The 25,635-nt window shown below is 45.6% G+C and overlaps 1 protein-coding gene across 1 annotated transcript in view; it reads right to left on the bottom strand.

The window, feature by feature from the left end:
* The window catches only part of DNAH11 (dynein axonemal heavy chain 11), a 268,709-nt gene that overhangs the window by 109,712 nt on the left and 133,362 nt on the right, over positions 1-25,635 (bottom strand). Inside the window, exons 45-54 of the mRNA XM_058678278.1 lie at positions 23,942-24,115; positions 16,275-16,479; positions 14,075-14,240; positions 13,351-13,453; positions 10,328-10,567; positions 8,291-8,452; positions 7,495-7,688; positions 3,785-3,947; positions 2,389-2,512; positions 1,850-1,992 (exon numbers count right to left, since the gene is read on the bottom strand). Of these exons, the coding sequence (XP_058534261.1) occupies positions 1,850-1,992; positions 2,389-2,512; positions 3,785-3,947; positions 7,495-7,688; positions 8,291-8,452; positions 10,328-10,567; positions 13,351-13,453; positions 14,075-14,240; positions 16,275-16,479; positions 23,942-24,115 (1,674 nt within the window). The remainder of the gene's footprint in view (positions 1-1,849; positions 1,993-2,388; positions 2,513-3,784; positions 3,948-7,494; positions 7,689-8,290; positions 8,453-10,327; positions 10,568-13,350; positions 13,454-14,074; positions 14,241-16,274; positions 16,480-23,941; positions 24,116-25,635) is intronic.

Below are 25,635 nucleotides of genomic sequence, written 5' to 3' on the forward strand. Positions count from 1 at the left end.
ATAATGTAATTAATGAAGTTAAATAATAAATAATTAAAAAAAATTTCAGCTGAAAAAAAAAAAAAGTAGCACAATCTACTGAATGTCCCTCCTAGACACACACAAAGGATGCTCCTATTGGCCTTTGTTTATTTAAAAAAAAGAGTTCTCCAGGGCCTGGTGTGGTGACCTAATAGCTACAGTCTTCACCTTGCATGCACTGGGATCCCACATGGGTGCCATTTCTAATCCTGGCAGCCCCGCTTCCCATCCAGCTCCCTCCTTGTGGCCTGGGAAGGCAGCTGAGGATGGCCCAAAGCCCTGGGACCTGGAAGAGGCTTCTGATTCCCGGCTTCAGATCGGCACAGCTCCAGCCACTGTGGTCACCTGGGAAGTGAATCAGCAGATGGAAAATCTTCCTCTCTCTATATAAATTTCCAACAAGTTTTTTTTTAAGTTATCCAAAGTCAGCTGGCCTCTGACTCCCTGGAAGTTTATGAAAATACATGTTTCTGGCTGCACCTCCCCTCCAAAATGTCCAACACTCAAGTTTGGGGTGGGGCAGAGTAAGCACTGCAAGTCACCAGACACTCAGTTCCAGTGGCCAAGTAGCCCTGCAGGTGGGAGGAGGGAACACACTTCCTGCTGCTCCCACAGTCCTGAACTCCTAATGTATAACAGTACCCCATCAGATTCCACCTCTGTGCTTGTTCCCCTTCCTATACAAGAAATCTGATTTCATCAGCATGGATTACATTGTGGGATGGGTATAGGGATAACCCAATCTTGTAGCCACTTACTTGGGTCACATTTTGATCTTCAGAAAACTCTACGTCCTATTGAAGCCTATATCCTGACCTCCTAACCTCAGCCTAGGCTAAGAATATTATAAAATTTAAAAGGTCACCAAGTTGGACACACTCACAGTTACTTCACTTTGTAATCCCAAGCCAAGGTCTATTCACGGTCAATGCCACTCTGATTTCTTTCCTTTAAGACCTCAGGTTCAATAGTCACCACGGAGCCTACTGCTGACCTGACCAGTCCAACAACACTAGAAGAGCAGCAAAGAAGTGATCTTTTCAGGTTACTAATCTTTTCTTTACTGGAAAGTCTGAATTTTCCATTATATCATTTAATTGATGTATTTCTTTCATTTACAAGGCAGAGGGTGAGAGCAGAGACAGAGAGACAGACAGAATCTCCCATTTGCTGATTCACTGCCCAGTCACCTACAACAACCAGGCTGGAGCCAGGGATTCAATCTGGGTCTCCCAAGTGGGTGGTAGGAACCCAACTATTTGAAACACCACCTGACGTACCCATTAGGGTACACATTAGCAGGAAGCTGGCATCAGGACCAGAGGCAAGACTCAAATCCAGGTACCCTGCTTCAGGATTCTGCTATCCTGGGTTACCGCACAGTGCACACGTGAGTCACGCTGTTCCCTCTTCCCCCATGTTCTCCACCATGCCTTCTGACTCGTGTTTGACGGGTCACACTTCACTTCCTCCAGGGCACCCTAAGCCAGGCAGGAAGTAGGCTGCACTCCTCTGTAAGCCAAGGACACCACTCACATCTGTCCTGTAGGACAGTTACTTGGAATGCACCCTGCTGTGGGCCAAGCCACTCAAGGTCACAGCCACATGTGTCCTTCAATTGCTCACTGCTCACACAGCTCAATGCAAAGATCCTTAGTAAGTTTAGCCCCAGAGCCAACTTCAGGAAGTTGTAGTTAAGAACCAGGCCTGTCCCATGCACTTGTCCCCTGAAACTCAAACCCACATCCCTGAATCCTGGTCGAGAACAGCAGCGTTGTTCCAACAGCAGGCTTTGAAGAATATCTAAGCAAACTTGCAAGTTTCTTACTTTGAGCTGTAGTCGCACTCTGGCTAGAAAGAACTGCCAGCAGTTTTCTCTGGAGTCCATCATGCCCAGACCGCGAACTTCATTACGAATCCCAGCAACGATCTTGTCCATGTCTTCATCGCCAAACAGATCCGGGATTTCTCCTGCTCCAAAAGGAAGATGTGTAGTTGAGTGAAAGATGCGTGCAATGTCCATTTTCTTTAGGATCTGATTCTTTCATGTTCAATGCTCTTACAGCCAACAGGCTTACATGATAAGAACACGAAACCACAAAGCCCATGTTCCTTTTGCAGGTGTAAGACACACAACATGCTGAGCACTAGTATGGATAAACACTAAACCCATACTTGTAGAAGTAACATCAGTTGTCTTAGGCAGCCATAAGCATATTCATTGCAACACAGCTGCACCCCTCCAACTCCCTCAAAGACTGCTCTAACAAACATCTCAAGACAATTTCTCTCTCTCTAAAGTTCACCACAACTACACATCATTTGTCACTGGGGAAGACCTTTCCAGAAATGTGTGTGTTTAATCACCTGATGCCAGCAAGTCATTAATCAGCACGAGAAAGCTCTCATCTAGAACATGGGCATCTGTCAGCAGGAACATGGTGGGCATGTTCTTGGCTCCGGTTTGGATGTACAAATTTGCAAGATCTACCTGTAAGGAAAGAAGCCATCATTCATGTGTTGTTGAGATGCTGAGGTGATGCTGGGAGGGTGGCTGTGGGTGTGGGAAAGGACAGAGCAGCTCTAACATGAGTGCAGCATGCTGTGCCTTCCTCTCTTAACTATATTCCTTCCTTCCAGGGCCCAGTGACGTCACCCCAACTCTGACAGGTGATGAGTATTGCCATGACAGTGACTTAGTGGAGCATAGGACGGAAAATCCTTCCAACAGAAGAGAAATGAGCTCAAGGATGACCGGGTCTGGTAATGCACCAGAAGGAAGCCTTCTCCTTGATTCCACACTGTCTTGGAAGCAATGTTTCTGAATTGATTTAATAATATCAAACACACGTGATGTCTGAGAATTGAAAACAGCACCTGCCATTGGCTACGGGTGCTTGTTTGGAAAAGGAAATGCAGGTTCTTCAAAAAAGAATGAAATGAGAAAGTGAGCTTGTTTTGTGGAGATCTATACTCCTCCTCTGATGAGCAGCAAAGGTTTAAAGACCCAGGAGAGTTTGTCTAGTGTACTGTTGGTACTGCATTTTGCTCTCATATTCTTACCTAAAGGGAAAGAAATTGACATATACCAGTAAAGGAAGTGCCAGCCTTCCAACTTACCCAGTATGGACACACTAACAAGGCTTAATGTTAGGTTTGATAAATGCAAAGCAAAAAATATCAATGTGTAACCAAGAGTTTAATAAAAACATTTTCAGAGCAGGTGTACAGAACTATGAAAAGTGGCGATGTGTAACAGGCCGAGCATCAAGTGCCTGGAAAGCACACACACTTCTTTCATGTTACTCAAAATTGAATTACTCATTGAAAATGCTAAATAAAATTGACCGACTTTATGAATTATGTAATCATGTAATTAAAGTGATCTGTTTAAAAGTTGTCTTAAGATACTGTAGAAAGCTATCTTCAGGCAACGTTTTGAAGCATATATGAAGCATAAATTTCATATCTGGACTTGGACCCTGTGTTTAAGATATCTCACTTGATACAGGCAAATGCCTTGGAAATCTGAAGTAATCTGAAATCCAAAACATTTCTGGGCTCAAGTATTCAACATGTATTACTAATTGGACCAGGAAGATAAAACAGCCAAAAGCACAGAATTCCAACAAAGGCACATCCTGTTCGCTATGGGAGGAGAGGTCTGGGGTAGGGCTTGGGGTACAGGTGCCTAGTACCCCAACAGTTTCCATTTCACCGGCCACACACAAGGTTAGACACACCACCCACACCTTCTTCTCACCCGAAGCTCTTGGGGTCCGTAGCTTTCAGTCACCGTGATCTGGAAGACGTCCAGGCTGCAGATGTAGGCTGCCAGCCTGGACAGGCTCTGCTTGCCACTGCCCCCCACTCCAATCAGCAGGGCATAGCCCTGAGGGGCCCGCAAGATGCGGCTGATCCGGCACCTGCAAGAGAGAAAGCACGCGCCAGGGCGTGAAACCCACAGGATCTGGGACCCGGCCGACTGTTCATATTGTAGGAAAATATTTGGAGACTAAATTTCAGGTTTTATTAGAAACCTCCAATGCTTGTTCCAATGTTTTTCCATCCAGCAGAGTTGCTGCTTGCTTCACAGCCCTTGAACATTTATGAAGCTGCTTGCTTCACACTGCCCCATATGACAACATTCCTTACTTTTTAAAATGGCTCTATAAATTCAAGAAAGAAAAATGTGTATATATAAGGTGATGGATCTAAGCTTCAAACAGTTTTGGTTAGTAGAAAAGAACCCAGTTGCATCTCAGGATCCAAATATGACAACATCAACAGAAGCACCTCGTTGTGTGAGAAATCTTTGCAGCCCAATTGCTTTGGAAAGGATGGATTTGCTGGGAGCTGCAAATGGACTCTGGAGAGTTGCTCATGTACATTAACCCTTTGCCTCTTCTTAGGATCCTTGCTTTCCCAGAGCCCAGACCTTTCAATAATTGGCTGATACCCATTAGTGTTGCAGTCACATTTCTAGTAAGGTCCAATCATCCTTCAGGAGCCAGAGATTCTGATATCACTGCTCTACTTTCCTTTTAAATTGTATTTATTTGAGAGAAAAGCAAGAGGAGGAACGACAAACAGAGGGAGGGAGAGGGGGGAGGGAGACGAATTTTCCCCCACTGGTTTGACCCCCAAGTGTCTACAACTGTTTGGGACTGGCTCAAAGTCAGGTATCAGGCATTCAACACAGATCTGTATGATTGGCAGGGACTCAGTCATGTGAGCCATGGCTGGCACCGCCCAGGGTCTGGATCAGAAGAAACTGAAATTAGGAGTGAGGTAGGTATTAAAGCCAGCCCTGGGGACATAGGACTTGGGCGTCTGAATCACTAGGCCAAGTCTGTACCTCTCATTGCTACACAGCACAGCTATGAACAAATAGGTCACATCATTACTGAAATGTGGCTTTCACTGATGCTATGGGTCATAATTATAAACACCAGGAAAAACAGCAAAATAAAATACAAGCATGTAACACTCAAATGTTATCATGCTTGCTCTAGGTTGCCCTTCTGAAATGAACTTGAACTCCAGGCCCCACCTTGGCACAGTTACCTGATGACAGGCTTGGCATGTATGAATATTTTTTAATACCTCCAGTCACTTAAAAGACAGGTTTCCAAGCCAAGGCATGCCGTGATGTTTCCCTTGACATGGGCACTTAAAGAAACATCACTGGGAAACTGTTAAAAATAAATAAATAAGAGGTACTCTGATGTGAGTGAACTCCCCAGCTACAGAGCAGGGTTTTCATCTCCTGTCAATGCATGCACTCAGGTTGTCCCCTCCCAGGATTTGCTAAATGGCTGGGTTCCTCTCTCCAGGACTCAACGAAGTGCCTGTCCCTCATCTGTAACGCTGACGGACTAGGTTACTGCTAAATCATCCAGTTCCATGGCCATGGACTCCAACCCCAACCCCCTTGTGTGTATAACCAAAACATCCCCCCTGCAGAGCAATCAACAGAACCATGAGTTCTTAGCGTGATGATGGATGGGAAGGACCCTAAAACATTGCCAAGGTACCAGGGCAAACCATTTCAAAGGGTGATTTTTTTTTTCTGAAAACTGAAAGCTTTCCGTCATTTTGCTTTCTGTATTCCATCATTTTTTCATGTTTTTTTTTCTTTCCCTTCCCTCTTGTTCCTTCCTTCCTAGTCTTAAGGATGACTTCTTTGTTATCTTTGTCACAAATCAAAAAGGCCAGTGAGAAATGGCCAAGCCTTAAGTAGTGAGTGATTTTCCACACAGCAGCGGCAGCGAGCTTTTAGACACAACAATGCGGCTATCCATCCAGGAGCTTCTTACTGCACCTACAACACAATCAAAACTCCTTATCCTGCTGCTGTGATGGACTGACTGTGTCCCCTGCAGGTCAGGAACTGGAAACAACTCCTCAAGGTGACAGTGATGGGAAGTAGGTCCTAGGTAGGTGTTTGGGTCACCCGAGTTTTTGGCTGCTTGTTGAACAATTAATTGCCCCAAGAGTGGGTAGTATGCAAATGGGTTAGAATGCAAGGGGGTGACCCTGTGGGTTTTTGCCTCTTCTGCAGGCCCTCTGCTGACCTTCTGCTTTCCACCATTGGCTGAAGCAGTCCCAGAGCCTGGCCAGTAGCTGAACAGAACTGACGTTTTGGTCTTCAGGACCACGTCTTTAGAAACACATCATCTCAAGTCTTCCGGAATAACAACAGAGAATGGACTAACAGCCTATACAAGCAAGGCCGATTCCTGCCCCCAGTCCTCGACAGGCACTGTTTCCACTGTAATGCAGCCACCCTGACTCTCTCTCTCTCTAGAGGTATGTATTTATTTTTATTGGAAAGGCAGATCAGATTTATAGAGAGAAGCACAGAAAGATCTTCCATCTACTGGTTTACTCCCAAGTGGCTGCAACAGCCAGAGCTGAGCTGATCTAAAACCAGGAGTTAGAAGCTTCTTCTGGGTCTCCCAGGCAGGTGCAGGGTCCCAAGGATTTGGGCCATCTTCCACTGTTTTCCCAGGCCATAATCAGGAAGGTGGATGGGAAGTAGAACGGCTGGGGCATGAACTAGTGCCCATATGGGATCCTGCAGATTGCAAGGTGAGGATTTAGCTATTGAGCCATCATGCCACACCTTCTGCTGGCTTTTTTTTCTTGGAAATTCCTGCTTTGGGGCCGTGTGACAGCAGCCTTCTTTCTGGAACATCCTTCCTCCAGACTTTTCCAGGCCTAGCTTCTTTTTCTCACTTAGATCTTGCCTTAAATGGCACTCTTGCCTATATCAATTCCTCTATGGAAACCCACAGAACCTGCTACTGCTCCATGTGTCACATCACTTTCTGCTATTTGGCTTGCTTGCTGATGTTTACTTACGTGTACTCTTACAGATGCCCATCTGCGCCATCACTGCGATGACAGCTCAGGCGGGAAAAGGACTGGGCAGTGTGAGTCTCTGCTGTGCCCCACACCTAGAACAGTAGCGGACAAGAGGAGTACCGCAGAGGGTTGCAGAGTCGGCACACTGCATGATGCTCTGTTTTGCAGGAGAAAGACTGTTGTGAACCAACGTCTGCCTCCAGACAGGTCTTCCTCCCTGCCATTCTGCCATGGAAATAAGCTCTCCCCACCCCCCCCCCCGGCCTTTTTCCAACTTGCTCAGACTTCTCAAGTGGGTTGACAACACTTCACAGCGCCTTCCTCAGCAATGACAATGTCTGCCATTTATAAACGAGGTGATTTTGTATGAGTCATTCATACTCCTCTTTTCTAAGTTTCAAATGAAATCATGGGTGTGATGGCATGCAGGAAAGAGGTGCCTGTGTAAGATGTTATCAGGCGTTTGACGTAATGAGCTGTGACACTGTATGTGCACATGACCAATGACAGAACTGGTAGTTGAGAGTGCTCAGTGTGCTTTTCTGAAAAGCAATGACTAGCTACACATGGGCCCAAGTCCTTGCACGAGACGGTCCCACTCACACATGCTGCATGGCGTCCTCAAACAGAACCAGATGCATGGCGGCGTAGAGTTCGTTGTAGCTGTCCAGCATTTCTGTGAGTATTGCCCTGAGCACTTCCCAGTCCTTCACGGGCTTGTAGCTTGGCTGCACCCCATCGTGGGCAAAATGGCAATAAACGAGGGGCTGTTGAAGCAGCGTGTGACTGTCTACACCCTGCCGGAGGAGGAGGAGGCAAACACAGCATGTCAACAGCCACAAAGATTCTCCAGGGGATACGGGGACCTAGGAAGGGAAGAGCCGGTAAGCCAATCCACGCACAGGTGGGTGAAGTGCTTCCTAGTCCAAGATCAAGGTCAGGTGGATCCTGACTTAGGCTTGTCTGATTTATGGTTTCTAAGACTACACGAAGGTGTAGCTGTGGTGGCGTATGGCTCACCCTGAATGCTTGGTTCTGAGCTTGGCTTCAGCCATATGGTCTGAGCCTCTGTTAGGATGCTGAGAAGCGGCCATGAGCACCAGCTCCAAGCCAGCCCCGTGCTCCTGGACGGGAAACAACATACTCAATAGCTGCTACACAGCAGTGATGTTCAGCAGGTAGTGGAATGGAACGCATTTTTGACTGATGCCATTATACCAGCATAGGATGGGACTGATGAGGTGCAACCAAATCCTAAATCAGGGAGCACCTGCAGATTCGGCAACGCCAGCTCCGTCCAAGGGGCAGTCCTTCACAACGCACTCACATCCCTATTTTATCTCAGCCCCAGCACCACATGGTGCCTAAGCAGAGGCCTTTGACACTTGTACACACTTACTTCAAAGTGTTTGTAAGCAGCTTCCAACAGTTTTTTGTGAAACGAATCGCAATCCTTTGTGTCTACCAGTTTGTCCCCATAAACACGGGAAGCTTCATGAAGCCACAGGTGTATTAAATCCTCTGGACCCTTTAGGCACTCCGGAGAAGCAAACAAAATCCCCTGCAAGGCAGAAAGGAAAGAAAAGATGAATCATTCCGAAGTTAGGGGCATCCTGAAGAAGCTTTTCTTAAACACTTTTTCATACTGTGTACTGAATTGAGCAATTGGTTAGGTTAAAACAAGTGTAATAATAATAGTGTGTGTGGTAGGAGGCGGTTTCACCATTGGATACACAACATTTAAACATTTTAATATTATGTCCAATTTTAGGCTTGTATCTACATTTCAAGAGCTAGCCCAGGAAACAAGCACCTTATTGGCACACTTGTGGGTACCATGTCTTCCAATGGATCAAGTTTACAAATCCAAAGTGCAAACAGGTCCTGTGAACATCACAGAATCCATCCCACCCTTCTTTACTCTGGACCCAGAGGAGAAAAACCAGGCAAAATGTGAAAAAGTACTCTACAAAAGGTTAAAAAACCACAAAAAAATAAAAGGCAACAACAACTACTCCTGGGGGTCTCAGGTCAGGGATGGCAGCCTGAACATGAAACGGGAGCAGGGAGTCCCCGCCTTTCATCTACTGGCTCTCCTTCCTTTGCTTCTGAGATCTAAAGTCTGCTTTTAAGCCACACTTTAGTAAGTGCAGTCTTTCTAGAATGTGCTAGAAGTACAAACCTGAAAAGAAATGGCCCCTGCCATTAAAAAGTTATTACCTAAAGCTTGTTATGGTCGTGAGGCAGCTGTGGAAAGATTTCAAAAAAGAGGGTTATACAAACAGAAGGCAGGCCAGGGAAGCTTTTCTATTTAGCCAGGAGAGACTTCTTGCACAAAAGAACACTGAGCTGTAATCAACTGCCGTGCAAATCCTCTTCAATATGAATATTACCCTCTTACAAGGGCAACAAGCTAATGTTCACTATCAAAACAAAATCATCCAGATGTTCCAAAAAGAATAATTTCTTTTGAAACTGTGTCACATAATACAATGTAATTAATGAATTAAAAATAATAAATCATTAAAAAAAAAGATTTAGTTTTTCCTGGAAAAGCAGAGTTATATAGAGAGAAGGAGAGACAGAGAGATCTTCCATCTTCTGGCTCACTGTTCAAATGGCCAGAGCTTAGTGGACCCAAAGCCAAGAGCCAGGAGCCTCCTCTGGGTCTGCCACCTGGGAGTAGGGACCTAAGGATCCCCTCCCCTCTGCTTGCCCTGGTTATTACCAGGAAGCTGGATAGGAAGTGGAGCAGAGGGGACTTGAGCCAGCACCCATACTGGATGCCAGTGCTATAGGCGAAGGCTTAGCCAGATCTCCACTCCCAAGTTCTTTCTATTAATACATGTTTAAAAAATCAGCTATGGGCCTATTGTGCAAAAACAAGAAAAGTATCTTGTGTTGCTCCCAACACCCAAAACAATAATCACTCCACTCCAGCAATCTAGGGAGTCAGAGACCCCCCACTTCTGTTTCTATTATTAAGTAACTGCAAGGCCTGTTCTGAATGTGGTTCTAAAATTCTGCTGTCAAAATTTCATGACCAGTGTGATGGTATTCACCAGCGGGGGCATGAGTGTGCATGGTGCAAGACCCTCGCCCCTTTGCTGGTCCATCTCTTCCTCTAAGTGATGACTCAGTGTTCAAGGAGCCAGGCCCCGACCCCACAGGTGCCAGGGCAGATACTAGACTTCCCCACCTCCCACAGTGTCAGAGATCAATGAGCCAATGAAGACCCTGCATGACCTGAGAGAGACCGCAGCGCCCTTTCCTAACAGGGGGAGAGCACAACTGCTGAATTCACTTCATCGAGATGTGTAGGAAGTGCAGAATGAACACACACACAAACACAGAGCACAGCTCTCCACCCTATTCCACAGATGCCTGCCCGGGACATTACTAAGGGCACATCGTAACACAGAGCTCAGGTACCTACCTGGAAGACGTTCGAGAGATCTCTCAGGTTAAAGATGTAGTGGAATTTAACAGCTGTAGGTAGAAAGTTCTGTGTCATCATCTGATGGAAGGCTACTGTGGCCTGGATGAGAGAGGGGCCGATCCTGAGGACGGAAGGATCAAATGCTTGATGCTGGAAGTGGAAACTCAGGATCTGGCTGTAGATGGTGTTGAGCCCCTCCGCGGATGGGAAGTTAAACGCAAACACTATAAAATGTCTCTGCAAGGCAAAACCCAAAGGGATTATAGCAGTAACAAAATGGCCAACCAGGGCCTGTATCCAGGTCCATTGGCATTTAACTATTTAGTGTCTTCTACTCTGACAATGGACTTGACTGTATGACTATTTCCGGAAGCCTTGAATGAGGGCGAGCATAATGTCATTTGCACGTCATCCCATGGATTAAGTTGAGTGTATGTCATTAGTGCCCACTGTCCTGCTTATTACTATACAGGAAAGTCACATGGATATACAAAATCCTGTACATAAGTTTTATTCATTTGTTTTGTTTATTCTACCTTATTTATGGACTTATTTTTCTATTTGATTCTATATTAAGGGAAAAAATGTCATGCATGTCAGAAATATAGTTTAAGAACATAATAGTACTTCCCATTCATCCTCCTCCTTCCTTTCTTATTTTCAATTTTTTTTGCCACAACACACTTTGAATTTACCGTACAAACCTCCAACAAAGACAGAATTCCACAAGTAGTTCCTTAGGAGTACAGACAAGGATTACAAACAAGAATCAGTCTCAAGATGTCAATTTCACTCGTGTGTGTGTATATACATATATATACGTACATATACATACATACACACACACATATATATATACATATAAAGCAGTTTTACTTTGTAATTGCCAAAGTCTGAACTTCTACACCGTTAATAGGTAAATGAATAAACAAATCATGCTAGATTCAGACAAAGAATACTGGAAGTGATTAAAACAGATGAGCTGGGGCTGGTGCTGTGGCGTAGCTGGTGAAGGTACTGCAGGAATGCTGGCATCCCATATAGGCACTGGTTCAAGCCCCAGCTGCTCTACTTCTGTTCCAGCTCCCTTCATGTGTCTGGGAAAGAGAGAAGGCGACCCGAGTCCTTGGGCCCCTGCATGCATGTGGGAGACCAGGCCGAAACTTCTGGCCTCTGGCTCCTGGCTTTGGATCGGCTCAGCTCCAGATCTTTGGACAATGATCCAGCAGATGGGAGATATCTATGGTCCCTCCCTCTCCCTCCACCATAACAAAGTTTTTATTTTAAGATTTATCTTATCTTTATTGAAAGGGAGAGTTACAGAGAGGCAAGAGCTCGATCTTCCATCTCTGGCTCGCTTCCCTAACGCCTGCAGCCAGAACTGAGCTCATCAGAAGCCAGGTGTCAGGATCTTGTTTCGGGTCTGCCCTATGGGTGCAGGAGACCAAGGATTTGAGCCACCCTTTGCTGCTTTCCCAGGCCATAATCAGGAAGCTGGATTAGAAGTGGAACAAGCAGAACTTATACCAGTGCTTAACTGCATCATGAAAAAGAAAAGAAAACACAACAGACTGGGGCAGGACAGGGAGGCCACAGGCAGGGAGCTGGATGGGAAGCAGGACTGCTGGGATTAGAACCAGTGCCTACATGGGATCCTGGCACATGCAAGGCTAGGACCCCAGCTGCTAGGCTACTGCGCTGGGTCCAAGCATGGTTATTCTTAAAAAAAGTTTTGGTGATGGGCCCAAAGTGGTAGCCTAGTGGCTCAAGTCCTCACCTGGCATGTGCCAGGATCCCATATGGATGCCATTTTGTATCTTGGCAGCTCTGCCTTCTCTCCTGCTCTCTGCTTGTGGCCTGGGAAAGCAGTTGAGGATGTCCCAAAACCTTGGGACTCTTGTACCCACATAGGACTCCTGGAGGAAGCTCCGGGCTCCTAGCGTTGGACTGGGGCAGCTCCATCCATTGCAGCCACTTGGGGAATGATCTTCCTCTCTGTCTCTCCTCCTCTCTGTATATATGAATTTCCAATAAAAATGAATAAATCTTTAAAATACAAACATTTTTGGTGATAATATGGAAAAATTGGAAACTATAACTTTGTGAGAATGAAAAATGGCTCAGCTCCCATGGAAAACCAGTATGATGATTTCTTGAAAAGCTGAAAATAGAACTGTACACAAGATGTGGCAATCCCACATTTGGGTGTGTGTCTGAGGAACTGAAAGCAGGTCCTTGAACACACAGGACATGCATTCACTGACATTCATTCACGGGGTCACAATGCAAGAGTCTATGAATGGATGCCTGGGTGAGGAACATGTGTTATCTGATACACATAACAGCATATGGCTCAAAGGAAGGAAATGCTGCAACGGATATATGCATTTCTATGGAAATACATTTTAATCCATATATTTTCAATACACACAGGAATATTATTCAGCAATAAAGAAAGAATGAAATTTTGTCATTTGCATAAAATGGATGGAACTGGAGAACATTATGTTGAGAGAAATAAGCCAGACACAGAAAAACACCATGTTTTCCCTTATATGGGGGAGCCAAGACTAAAAAAGAAAAAAGAAATGCCTGTGTTATCAGTTTTGGTGCAGATACAACGTCTTTTCAAGCTTTAAGCCTTTGCCAAATGAATCATGAAGAATCATCCGCTACCACAGTAGTAATGATGTTGAAACTGTTTTGAAATTTAAAAGAGTGAAGTTGGACATCTTTTCAGCCGAGTTTTGTTTACAGTCCTTTTCTATTTCCCTGCTGAACCAGTGTTCATATTTCTTGAACTCCTGATTTTTGGAGCCTTTGACTATCATGTAAATTAAAAACAGACATTATCTCCCAAATGATAAAACATAAAGCTGAAAATAAATACACTGATTTTAAAAACCCTGTGTGTGTAACCAATCATCCAGTGGACATCTTATTGATCTGTAGACAGAAGCACCAAGAACCAGGATGTGCATTCACGGACCATCGGGGAGACTGAGCCGCCAGCAGCGCACCTGCAGCCTGGGATGGAGTGTGAAGCTTCCCACGAGGGGGTTCATGCATGCCACGTACTGGCAGCCGCGGATTTGCTTCAGCAACACCTTCTGCCTGTCATACCTGAAAGACAGAACACTGGAGCTAAAGCCTCAGCTCCGGAGCCCAGCGATCCCGCTAGGACAGGATGGAGCCTGTTGCCTTGCCCTCAATCCACGAAACCAGCTGCATTAGCCTATCTGAGAGGAGGCGTGGCCTTGGGAGCTCAGAAAGCAGAAAAGTGGCAGAGTTTCTAGGACGTCTGGATCTGGAGCAGGGTAAGCGAGGACCGTTGGTGCTGATTGGCTTCTGGGTGCCTCTGCTCGTTGCCAGCTGCCGGCAGTGCTAGGGTCGGAGTCCTTGCTTGGTCAACAGCCAGGATGGCAGACGGCAGGGCCCGGAGAGGACCACCCTCTGCAGAAGGTGAGGCTTCTTGCAAATAATGTCTAAGTGGGCTTATTAATGCAAATAATGTCTAAGTGGGCTTATTAATGGACATACTAAGATTGTCTTGGACAATCTTAGCCTTACCCAGCTAACTTTTCAGTCCATCCTTCCCAAGGCACAAAGGAAAAACCATCCCTCCCTGCAAATAAAATAGCTACAAAGTAAATCCAAAAGACATTCCACGAAACCCCTGCTCAGAGGAATCTGAAATGTATACAGCATCCCAGCCATGCTAAGACTCGGCTGTGGCAGGCTCACCAGTGCCCGTGGTCGAGGTGCTGCTGCATCAGAGCGTGAGGCTGCACCGTGCCGTAGGCGTCCACTGCAGGCATGTTCAGGTCGTCGATAAAATAAACCAGTTTCTTATTTCCTCCTGGACCATAAGTCCGGCCAGCTTTTTTCTCCAGGGGTTTCTCAAGAATTCCTGAAACACACGCATACTGGATAGAAGAATATAAACTCCCTGGGGTGGGGGCTGGGGGGTGGGTGGTTGTGTTTCCTTTTTCTTTATCTTGCCATTTCTCTTTGTATCAGAGATGACCCCATTCCATTGCAGGGCTGACACCTGACTCCCAGCGTGGCCAGTGCAAGCTCAACGTGGTCTCTCAGCCATTCTTCAAGCTTGCCAGCAGCTGGGGAGAGCTGAGGAAATCCCCACTGCCGCCCCTCCACCTGGGCCCCTCAAAGTGTGGAAGCACCAAAAGACATAAATGTGTGTAGACATCACCCCATGCACTGAAACCACAATTCTTCATGTTTCCGTAACTTCCAACAAGAGACCAAATCCTGGGTAGCCAGGGTGAGTACGAGGCCCAGTAGCTGAGACACCCCTGTTCCAAACTGCAGGGCCTGGGTTTGGTACTCAGCTCAGATTTCTGATGTCAGCTTCCTGCTGCTACAGACTCTGGGGGGACAGCAGATATTTCTGCCATCCTCATGGGAGTCCTGGAACGAAACCTCAGCTCTCAGGCGGGGATGCAGGTACTGGGCACCACATGCTGCCTCCCAGGGTGGGCATTACTAAGAAGTCGGAGTGCAAGCAGAGGAACCGAGATTCAAACTGGCATTTGGCATTCTGATTTGGGATAAGTGGCAGCTTAGCTACTGTGCTCAAAACCATCCCAACTCAACAGCTTTAACAGATAGGCATTGTTATGTTGGTATATTGTTACACCCCACAATATACCCCGGGTACCCCAACAGACAGAGATGACTGGCCCTCCAAGCTCGCCTCCTTCTGCTCATCATTCCATTTCCCATGTTGGCCTCACTCCTCCTCCCAAACTCTGAGCAGTCCCCAGTCTGATTACATGTGATAGATTCACAATTTACAATCTGTTACCCTGATCCATTGTTTGAGAATTCCAAACTAATCTTATAGGGTTTTTTTTTTTTGCAGATTTAATTAACAGCTCATGACTTAATTCATCAATAAAATTTTAATGAATTTTCACTGAAATCAATTCATGGCTTGAAAAAGCTAGCAGAATGCCCTTTTTTGGATATAACCTGATGTGTTTTAGGTGCCATGAAATTAATTAAAGGTAAATGCACTAACGATGAACACTGCTGCTATGGTTTGGATGTGGCGTGTTCCCCAAATGTCCACTTGTTGGAAACTCGGTCCCCAATGTGGTCTCCGAAGGGATGGTGGCCCTTTAAGAGGGTGGTCCTTGCGCACAGTGGCGAGCTCTCAGGGGGCATTACCCCCAGAAGGTATTCATGTTCATCTTGTACTCCTGTCTTGTACACCTGGATCTCCCTGATTGCAGTCTGGTCGTGTGATCAATCCTTGTAGCATGGAGTCCCACTGTGACACCCATGCTCCCAGGAAATGACATAGCAGGGGAGCCCTCAGTGAGGGGCCAAGCGGATGGGGCTACTTGATCTTGCACATTCAGCCACCAAACTGTGAGCTACACACACTTCTTTTCTTTATAAAACTCCCAGCTTCGAGCGTTTTGGTATAGTCATAGGAAAAGGAGTAATCTCAACATTGTCAGTTCTCACTGTTCTAACAATGAATAAATCCAAGAAAAAAGGGCATCACCACAATACCTAAACAAAGGATGCTGACCCAGGGTCACAAAAAGTAATACCTGGAACTACCAGATATCCAACTATCAGGGGAAGCATCAGGTTTCTGCACCCCATGTCCTTGCACAGCTGGCACAGGAGTCAGGACACTGCCTGGGATGCTGCCTGCAGTACCAGAACACCTGGCTTCAGTCCCTGACTCCACTCTGCCTTCCAGCCCCTGACCAGGGTGCCCCCTGGGAAGCTGCCACCCACGTGAGTGTCCCAGACAGGGTTCCTGGCTCTTGCCTTTGGTCTGGCACATCCTTGGCTATTGCCATTTTGGCGTAGGGAATCCGCAGGGGATTTGGTCTTTCAAAGAAATGAATGAACAAACGAACGAATGAGCTGGGAAGACAACAGAAGCAGGGGGAAAGCTCACTCTGCAGTGCTGCGGATGTCGTGTAGTAGTTGAGAGGCACGCGGGCTATGAGGTACTCCTCGGAGAGGCTCGCCAGAGTGTCACCTACAAAGACCGTCTTCCCGGCTCCCGCACCGCCGACCAGCATGAGCGGCTTCCCTTTCTCCAGCAGCAGTTCAACAAAATACCTAACCCGCGTCGTCTCTGGTATGTGCACAAGAACTCTCTGGAACAAAGAAAAGACAAGATGATGGTGGCTTTAGGTGGAACATTCTCAAATCCAGAGCTCATGGGACACCAACAGGGCCTTAGAAAGGACAGCGTACATTGTAGAAACCAGCTATTTACTTCCTTACCTAAACAGTTCCCAAAGTCTTGGAAGTGGCTTCCAGCATGAAAAGCAGATTCAGGGAGCACAGTTTAGAAGACAGTGGGACAAGGACTAGCTCCTCATGCTGCCACGGAGATGGGCAGCAGACAGAAATGTCACACAACAATGATAAACACTTTACAACTTCATTGCCTTTCTTGGTGGTCAAATTTGAAAAGTGAAATAGCTTATCAAAATAATCCTTGCTGCACATCAGAAACAGAAATCCCACATGGGAGGAAGTTCTCTACTTGACATACACTAAACACACTGCAATAGCTTATGCATGCTTAGGATCATTTCCACGAGGGAGTGCTGGTTCTGGAATTTCCTCTGCAGCCAGCAATACTCAGATTAAAGGACAGAGATGGTTCCAGGCTATATTCAATAGTCCTAGACTAGATTTTAATTAGTTTCACTTCATATTTTATCTACTTTCTAGCCACTAGCTGTCATCCCCTGCTTTTCATTGGGCTACTGGTTTTTCTGTGGACACATTAATACCAACATCGAGTGCTGCCTGGAAGCTGAATATGGGACAGGAAGCACACGTGCCAAACACTTTGCACACGCTACATCATGAGGTGCTCATGACAAACCCTTGAGCAGATTCTGGAGGTGTTGAAACCAAAGCTTACGAGCACAAATACCTTGACTAATAGGTGCAGACCCTTGGGTTCACAGTCAAGTTGGTCCAGAGCCTGAGCTCTGCTGTAGTCACTGCACAGAGCACTTCCCATGACCCAGGCTCGACAGCCACATGACTGGGTTTGAAGCCCATGCAGCCTGCTGTAGTGTAACCAGCTCTTCTTAATTTGCTCAGGAGTTCTTGGTTTTAAAACTCAAAGCCCATAGCTGGGTAATGGGCAGAGCAGTTAAGAGGCCATCTGGGACAGCATGCCTGGGTTAAAGTTCCAGTTCTACTCCTGACTGAATCTGCCCGAGAGGAAGCAAGTGAGGGTGGAGCTCTTGCCACCCACGTTCTGCTCCGGGCTCCCGGCCTAGCCCTTTCTGTGGGTATTTGAAGAATGAACCAGTGGGTAGAAGATCTCCTTCTCTCTCCCTTGCTCACTAACTCTCTCTGTGCTTTTTAAAAATTAAAATTTGAAAATTTAAAATAATTAAAAATTTCGAAATCCAGTGTTCCAGACCTTTCATCAGTACCATGCAAAGCAGACGTGCTGGTCCCCCTATGCCTACTAACAGCTAACTGTGGACACATTTCTTAGTCCATTTTGCCACTGGCTTTCCACATGTAAAAAGGAGCTGGTTATGGCTGGCACAGTGGATCAGCAAGCTAATATTCCACGTGCAAGTGCCAGCATCCCTTTTGGCTACTGGTTTATGTCCTGGATGCTCCACTTCCAATCCTGTTCTCTGCTTATGGCTGGGAAAACAGCAGAGGATGGCCCAAGCAGTAGGACCCCTGTACCCATATGGGAGTTTGGGAAGAAGTTCCTAGTTCCCAACTTTGGATCAGCTCAGCTCTGGCTGTTATGGCCATTTGAGGAGAGACTCAACAGATGAAGATTTGTCCTTGTGACTCTTCTTCTCTCTGTAAATCTGCCTTTTAAATAAACGTTGTTTTTTTTTTTTTTTGAGAGGAGCTAGTTAATAGTCTATGTCTTAAATGCTTTTGTAAGGATCAGTTATCCTCTACAAAGCAAGTAGAAATGGGCCTGGCATATAAAAACAATGTAGTAGCTCTGTTTAATACTGTTACCTTCTCACCATGGATCTCTTCTGATATGCCAAAAGCCTGTTAATCAAATAATCACATTCGGAGTAACTATAAAGTAAGACTAAGCAGTACTCACGGATTCCCTGTTAAACGGAACATATACAGGAACTTCAATAGGTTCACAGAAAGGTGTTTTGGGGACTGGCATTATGGCTTAGTGAGTAAAGCTGTCGCCTGCAATGCCAGCGTCCCACACGGGCTCCAGTTTGAGTCCTTAGCTCTCTGCTAACATGCCTGGGAAAGCAGCAGAGGTATAAGTCCTTGGGCCCCAAGAGCCCTATGGGAGACCCAGAAGAGGCTCCTGGCTTCAGTCTGCCCTGCGCCATCTGGAGAGTGACTCAGTGAAGGGAAGACCTCTTTATTTCTGTCTTTCCTTCTTTAACTCAGCCTTTCAAATAAATAAAATGAATCATGAAAAGAATTATTTTGGCACAAAACATTTGGAAAACCATAGTTATTCTCATAATACAGATTTTCAACAAGCACTTTAAGGATCTCCCAATATGGATTTCAAATTATTTTTACACAAAAATATACTTATCTTTTAAACTCTATTTCCATGAAATGCTTGAAGAGCCCTTATATCATTAATAGGGTATATCAACCCGTGATAACACCTTCTAGATGTACCATATTTTTAAGCTGTACTTGCTCTCTTGAAAGTCAGTATAAAAGGGACAAAGAAAAATCTTCCCTCTTCTGGTTAACCCCTCCCAATGGCCACAATGGCCACAGCTAAGCCAGGCTGAAATCAGGAATTCTTGGTTCATCTTCTGCTGGCTTCCTTCGCACATTAGCAGGAAGTTGGATTGGAAGTGGAGCAGCTGGAACTTGAACTAATACCTGTATAGGATGCTGGTACCACAGGTAGCACTTCCACTCACTACAGCACAATGCCAGCGCTGGTCTTTTTTTTATTATTAATTATTACTTCTCAGCATCTTATCAGATAGGTCCTATGGCCAGGCTGCTGACACCCATAATGAATAAAGAAAATGAGACTTCCTTGCTCAAGTCACCACCTATCCTCCCCCCAGCCATGAACTTAGGGGGCAGTTGAACTTGGTGCTTCAAGGGTGGAGGAGTTGGGTGGGGTGGAGTAGAGTAGGGGATGGGGAATGGCTCATTCAAAGTAACCCCTTAGGGTCTGGGTGATGGGTGGCCTGTGAGCCAATTGGGAAGTTCTGCACTGAAAAATCTGAGGCAGTTTTCTTATTGCAGTCATTATGAAACCCTAAGAGATGGGGGTTGGGGGAAACTGCGAGGCCAGTGTTGACCAGAGTGGGTCAGGAAGCAGAGCCATCAGCCCCTTCAGTGAGCCCAAGCAATTTCAGAACCAATCTGCCTCACAGATTCCTGGCTTAGGGGTTGAGGAGTGACCTCACTATTGGGCACCATGGGCTGCATGGGCCACCCCTTGAAGTTCATGGTGGAAGTTTTAACTCCCGGTGTATCTGAGCTGGACCCAATTTACAAGTAGGGCTCTTGGAGATTGTAATTAGTTAAGAGGAGAGTCTACAGGGATGTTACCCATTGACAAGGTTGTGTCCCTCCCCACCAAACTAAAGTGGGTGAGGCCTTAGCCCCAGGACTTCGGTCAGCAACTGGACTTTGGAGGGCTGTGACTAAAGTTGGCCATTAGAGTGAGTCCTGAAACATGGTGTTCTTTAAGAGGACACTGGTCACCACGGGGAGAGATCAGGGAGGCACAGGCACAAAGGCAAGCCGCAACCAAAGCAAACCACTCCTGAGGACACAGAGAAGGTGACTTTCAGGAGAAAAGTCTAAAGAGGAAGCACACTGGCCAACTCCGCGGTGCTGGACTTGCAGGCTCCAGAGACGCCTGACGATTCTGTGCTCCTAAATCTCTCACTCTGTGATTTTGTATTTTTTTTTTACAGCAGTCCTAGCAAACTAAAAGATTTTTTTGGTTGTTCTCATAGCTTTTCTTATTTTTATTTGTAAATTTGTGCAACCAATTTCAGAATATACAGATAACATGGCAATATGCGTTTTTTTAAATCCATACTGTGTTTCTGAGATCTGCTCACACAGATATCTGCTCAGGTTGCAGTAATTTTGTTTTCCTTATGGTTGTGTAGGTTTCCATCTTGGTAACATTCTAGGACTTAGTACTTAATGCCCCTCTGGTTTTGGTTAGTACCAGGTACAACATGGTCTTCCTGTATACGTAATAGCATGTTTCATGGTTACATCTGCAACTGGAATCCTGGCTCATGTCCTAGAATGCTATTTCATTTTTAAAAATTGAACATGCTTTGGATTGGCAAATTATCATTTATAACATGCTGTAAAATATGAATATCTAAATATACACACTTAATGTGCAAATATATAGCAATTATAATATATATCTGTAAATATACGAATATATAAATATATTATTACACGTGCATATAATCATGAATATAAAATGTAATTTATAATGTATGCTTAAAACATGTTTTAAATGCATACATCACATATTACATAAATGTCATATATGTCTATATTACATACTATGCATGTCTATATGTATATTAATATGATATTCACATACATCTACGTTATATAATATGCATTTAATATGTTGTATATGTTGTAAATATACTTATGCATTATATACATTATTCATAAAATAAATGAATATTTATATAAAGTGGGATGACCAAATTGTTCTAATAACACCTGCAGTACCTTGCAAACATCCAGTCTTGAGGCATCTTGTCTCAAGCGATTTTTAATCTTCCATCCAGCTGAAATTTTTAATCTTTTATCCAAAATTGCCCCCAACCCAGCCCCACCCTCAGCTGCCAAGAACCCACTCTACTCCATGTTTCTATTCTTTTTAGATTGCATCTAGTTTATGCAGGGCCGTGTGATGCTTGTGTTTTCGTATCTGGCTTACTACGTTTTAGATAATGTCGCGAGGGTCAGCCACACGGTCACCAACATCTGATTTTCTTCTCCTTAAGTGCTGCAGAGCATTGCGGAACCCACATGTACCACATCCTCTTTATCCACCCATCCAGGGACAGACACCTGTGTTTTCATCCAAATCCTCACATCCAGGGACAGACACCTGTGTTTTCATCCAAATCCTCACCAACACTTTTTTTGCTATCATTCACCTTTTCTGACAACAGAGCTTCTAATAGGTCTAAGGTGACATCTCCAAGATTTTGGCACTGCAAAGTGAGTATGGCCACAACCATGCTAAACTGTGGAAGTGACTGGACATTGGCTGAGGGGAAAAAGCTGAAAAAATACTCTGAAGTGCCTAGCAGAAAAAGCTTACAATTCCCTTGTAAAGGGTGTCGGCATAAATAAAGATACTTCTAGCAAAGCCTCAATGGAAATAAGAAACGTGTTATTAGATGCTGGTGGAAAGGTAATTCTTGCTGTAAAATGGCAAGGAACATGGCTGCATTTTCTCCCAGTGCTTTGTGGAAGGCAGACTGTGAGTGATGACCCTGGGTATTTAACCAAGATTTCTTGGCACAATGTTGAAGCTGTGGCCTGGTTATCCATTACTACAACTACCATGAAAGAGAAGAGGGGTGGAATTAAAATTTAGCCCAGAGGGATCATAATATGAAGATCTGCAATTTATCAGCCAATATATATATAGTGAAAAAAAAAAAAGAGGAGGGAGAAGGTGTATTCTAGAGATAACACCAAGATGTGGACCAGAAACATTGCGCCATGAAGAAATAACAGGTGTAGCTCTTAGATGTCATTAGTCATCTCAGCAGAAGCCAGGAAGAGAGATGGAGCTACCTCTGCAGGTAGCAGGTGGAGACAGGACCACAGTAAAGAAGACAGGAGTCTATGGAAGCAGACACCTGCAGTTCATCGGGATGCAAAATGCTTTATACTTTAAGCAAAGGACAAAATGACTGCCAAGGCAATTTAGAGTGGCAGAGCTGTTCCCAATGTCAGCACCGACCCACAGTGCCCAGGGCTCCGAGGGCAACACTACCGTCCCAGTGGGTTAAGGCAGTGAGGACCCAAGGCAGAGGGGACTCAGCCATAGGGGTCTACTCTCAGGTCTTAAACAGTCTTCCCTGTTTGGGGTTTGTAATCCCTTCCTTCCTCCTGAATTGCCTTGTTGGGAAGGACAAGAGTCTACTCCATGTCTTTTTCTGAGTGTATTTTGCAAATCACATCACCTCTCTTGGTTCATGGACTCACAGTGGACAATGAACTTTACCCCAGGACAAAATCTTCCAACCTCAGTTTTCTCCCACACTTGACTTGGAAAATACTCAACTGAGAATTGGAACTTAGGGCTGATGCTGGACTAGGGTAAGACTTTTGGGCTGCTGGGTTTGGAGTAAACCTATTTTGCCTATTAGACGAACACGATCTGGGGGTCCAGAGGTCGGATTGTTAGGGTGGTAAGTTGTGTCTTCCCACTCCAGTACTAGTTGTTGAATTCCTGAACCGTGGTACCTGATGATGTGACTGTGTTTGAAGATGGGGCCTGAAAAGGGTTGCTGCAGTTAAACTGAGGCCTTTTGATTGGTCCCCAACCCAATGTAAGTGGTGTTCTTATGAGAAGAGATTTGGACATGCAAGGAAGTAAGCCATGTGCTGAGGAGAGGAGCCCTAGAAGAAATGAAATCTGTTAACTTGAACCTCTGGCCTCCAAAACACAGTAAGAGCTTGCTATGGCCAATTTAGAGTGCACACACAAGGAGATAAGACCCCTAATCTACCACAGCTGATGTCTTTGCAATGCGAACACGCCCAACAACACAGACACAGTGCAGGTGAACACTGGAGCCGCTCCAAGGCTCAGGATATCAGGATGGCTGGTGAACCAGCAGAATCTAGGAGAGAGGGCCTCCCAGCCCTCCAAGTGGCTGCCTTGAATGTGAACCTGTGTCCTCCAGAGCAGGATGCCAACAGGTTTCTGCTGTGCCAGCTGCCCGGTTTACGGCCCTCCATTGGGCCACAAGGGAAAGGCATAGTTGTGGCCTTCTGCCATTTGCCTCTCACTGATGCACAGAATTCACACAGCTCCATTCATACAATCCGAGTTGATCCGATAAGCTCTACAGTGAACTGGAGAAAGTACGATTTCCAACAAGACATCAAATGAGAAGGAGAATAGATGAAGACGATAGATAACAGTGGTCAAAGAATCACTCAACCTTGGAAAAGAGCAGCTGGACAATTGATAAAGAGAAATAATGGAGCAGACAGACAGACATTCGTCTGATTGTGTCAGTGGTCTAGGGATATGGCAACACATGGGTTGAGGAAATGAAATGTTCATTTCGTGGAGGAGGGGAGATGTATAACATGCTGGCTAGGAAACTTGCAACACAATAGCAATTCATCTCCATCGTTCACAAAATTCATAAAATGTCTAGAAAAAATCTAAAGAGACCTGTTATTACTGAATTCAATTTCAAAATTTTTAAAAAATAAAGATTGCAAAAACACATCTCATGAAGCATTCCTACAGTTGAGAGTCTTCTTGCCTGGTGAAAAACGCTACATACTGAGCACAGCCACACAATACTTCATGACCTGTCAGGAGAGAAACAATGAATCCCACATGCCTACCTGAAGGGGTAGCTCTGGATCCATGGTAAACTGTGGGATCTTGTCAGCCCATGGCAAGAATTTCTTAGTTTTGTGGTCCAGATAATAGTCGAAGATTGTTCCTTGCGATGGAAACTTCACAGCTTTCATTTCTTTATGCCACCATCGACTGAAGTCACCTTGGTGATCAGAAAGCTAAGGAGACAAGAGAAACACTCATGGTAGACCTCAAGGCCGTTCTGCAGCCCCTCCAAGCCCTGCCTGACACATGGCATCCACAAACACTCAGGGAGGGTTCTGATGACAGAGAAACCCTCCGCCCCTCCTCCCGCGACCCCAGATACAGCAAGCACATGACCCTGAAAAACCAAGAACTAGAAAGCAACTACAGTTCCAACAGATCCCCAAACTCTCAGAGGGTCAACAACGAATGGCCTCATGTCAACAGCTGATGGGTTAAGGGTGGAAGGTGAATCTAACCGTGGGGTCTTAAAGTTGGATCTAAGTCCTCAGAGTTTTGCACAAGAGGGTGGGTTGCATAAAGCTCACCAGGCTTCCTGTTTGCTCCCTGTACCACCCTATGATGGTTCCTCCTCAACTGCTCTGCCACTGTCTGCCTCGCCCGCTGTCAACCTGAAGAGACTATGTGAACTTGAACTGTGAACCTCCAAACCAGCAGCCAAAATGAGCTCTCAGGAAATGCCTCCCAAGACTGCAAGGAAAGTTAACAGCAAGCACAAGCGTTACAGATACCACAGCATTCACCCAGAGGATCCTAGGCTGGTCCCATGAGCTACAGACGGAGGGGAATGAAGTGCCCACTCCAGAGCAAGGCAGAGTTAGATGGTGCTTGTCTACTCTTGGGTTATCTATCGAACAGTCAGAGAGCATGTAAATGACTGTGCCAGGCACATCAGTCACCCAGTACACCCCAAGGCTAGGATGAGGACGATGACAACTCTTAATTAGGAAGAGCATATGAAAAAAAAGTGGCCAGTAACATCCATCTTGTGGCTGAAACAAGCAGGCAGAAAGCCGCTGGAGATGGGAAAGAGCAGGAGGAGCTGCAGACCTCTGCAGCCCACAAGCTCCTCGACTTTACAAACACATCCCTGGAAAAAGGAGAAAACCCATGAGAAACAAAGACAAACTCTAGTGTTGGGGGGAGAGGCAGAAGAAGGGGGTCTCTAACTGCCTGCACATGCCTTTGAGAAAACCACAGGAAGTTACTCGACACTGACACTTGACCTTCAGGGGAAACAATATCAGCTGCTCTGCTTTAGAAAGCACTTGGAGATCACAGGAGGGAATCTGGCTTCTGAGAGGGACTGAAATCCGATCCCGGAGCTGAGTGAATGCCACGTTTATTTATAGACAGGAGTAACGGCTGCCCAGGGACAAGAAGCCAAACAGGCCCACGGGTTATCGCGACTATTTATTTAATATGCAGTGAGGAAACGGACAGAAACCTGAGTTGGGCTGCCGATGGCAACTGGCTGTTTGAACTAGAATGATTCAGGAAGCCTGGAAAACGTGGGCATCTATTTTTAACAGAAAAGTTCAGAAGCATCTGTAGATGCACCCTGACCACATGTGGTTTAGGGTGCCATGGCAGGCATAGTCTTGGCACAGAGAGCAACTCTGTGGGAATCCTGGAGTTGCCACATTGCATGGGCACAGCTTATGCTAAGTTAGATTGTTCCTTTGGGCTTTTC

The sequence above is a fragment of the Ochotona princeps genome, chromosome 20 (genome assembly GCF_030435755.1).
Source record: "Ochotona princeps isolate mOchPri1 chromosome 20, mOchPri1.hap1, whole genome shotgun sequence".
Taxonomy (NCBI): Eukaryota; Metazoa; Chordata; class Mammalia; order Lagomorpha; family Ochotonidae; genus Ochotona; species Ochotona princeps.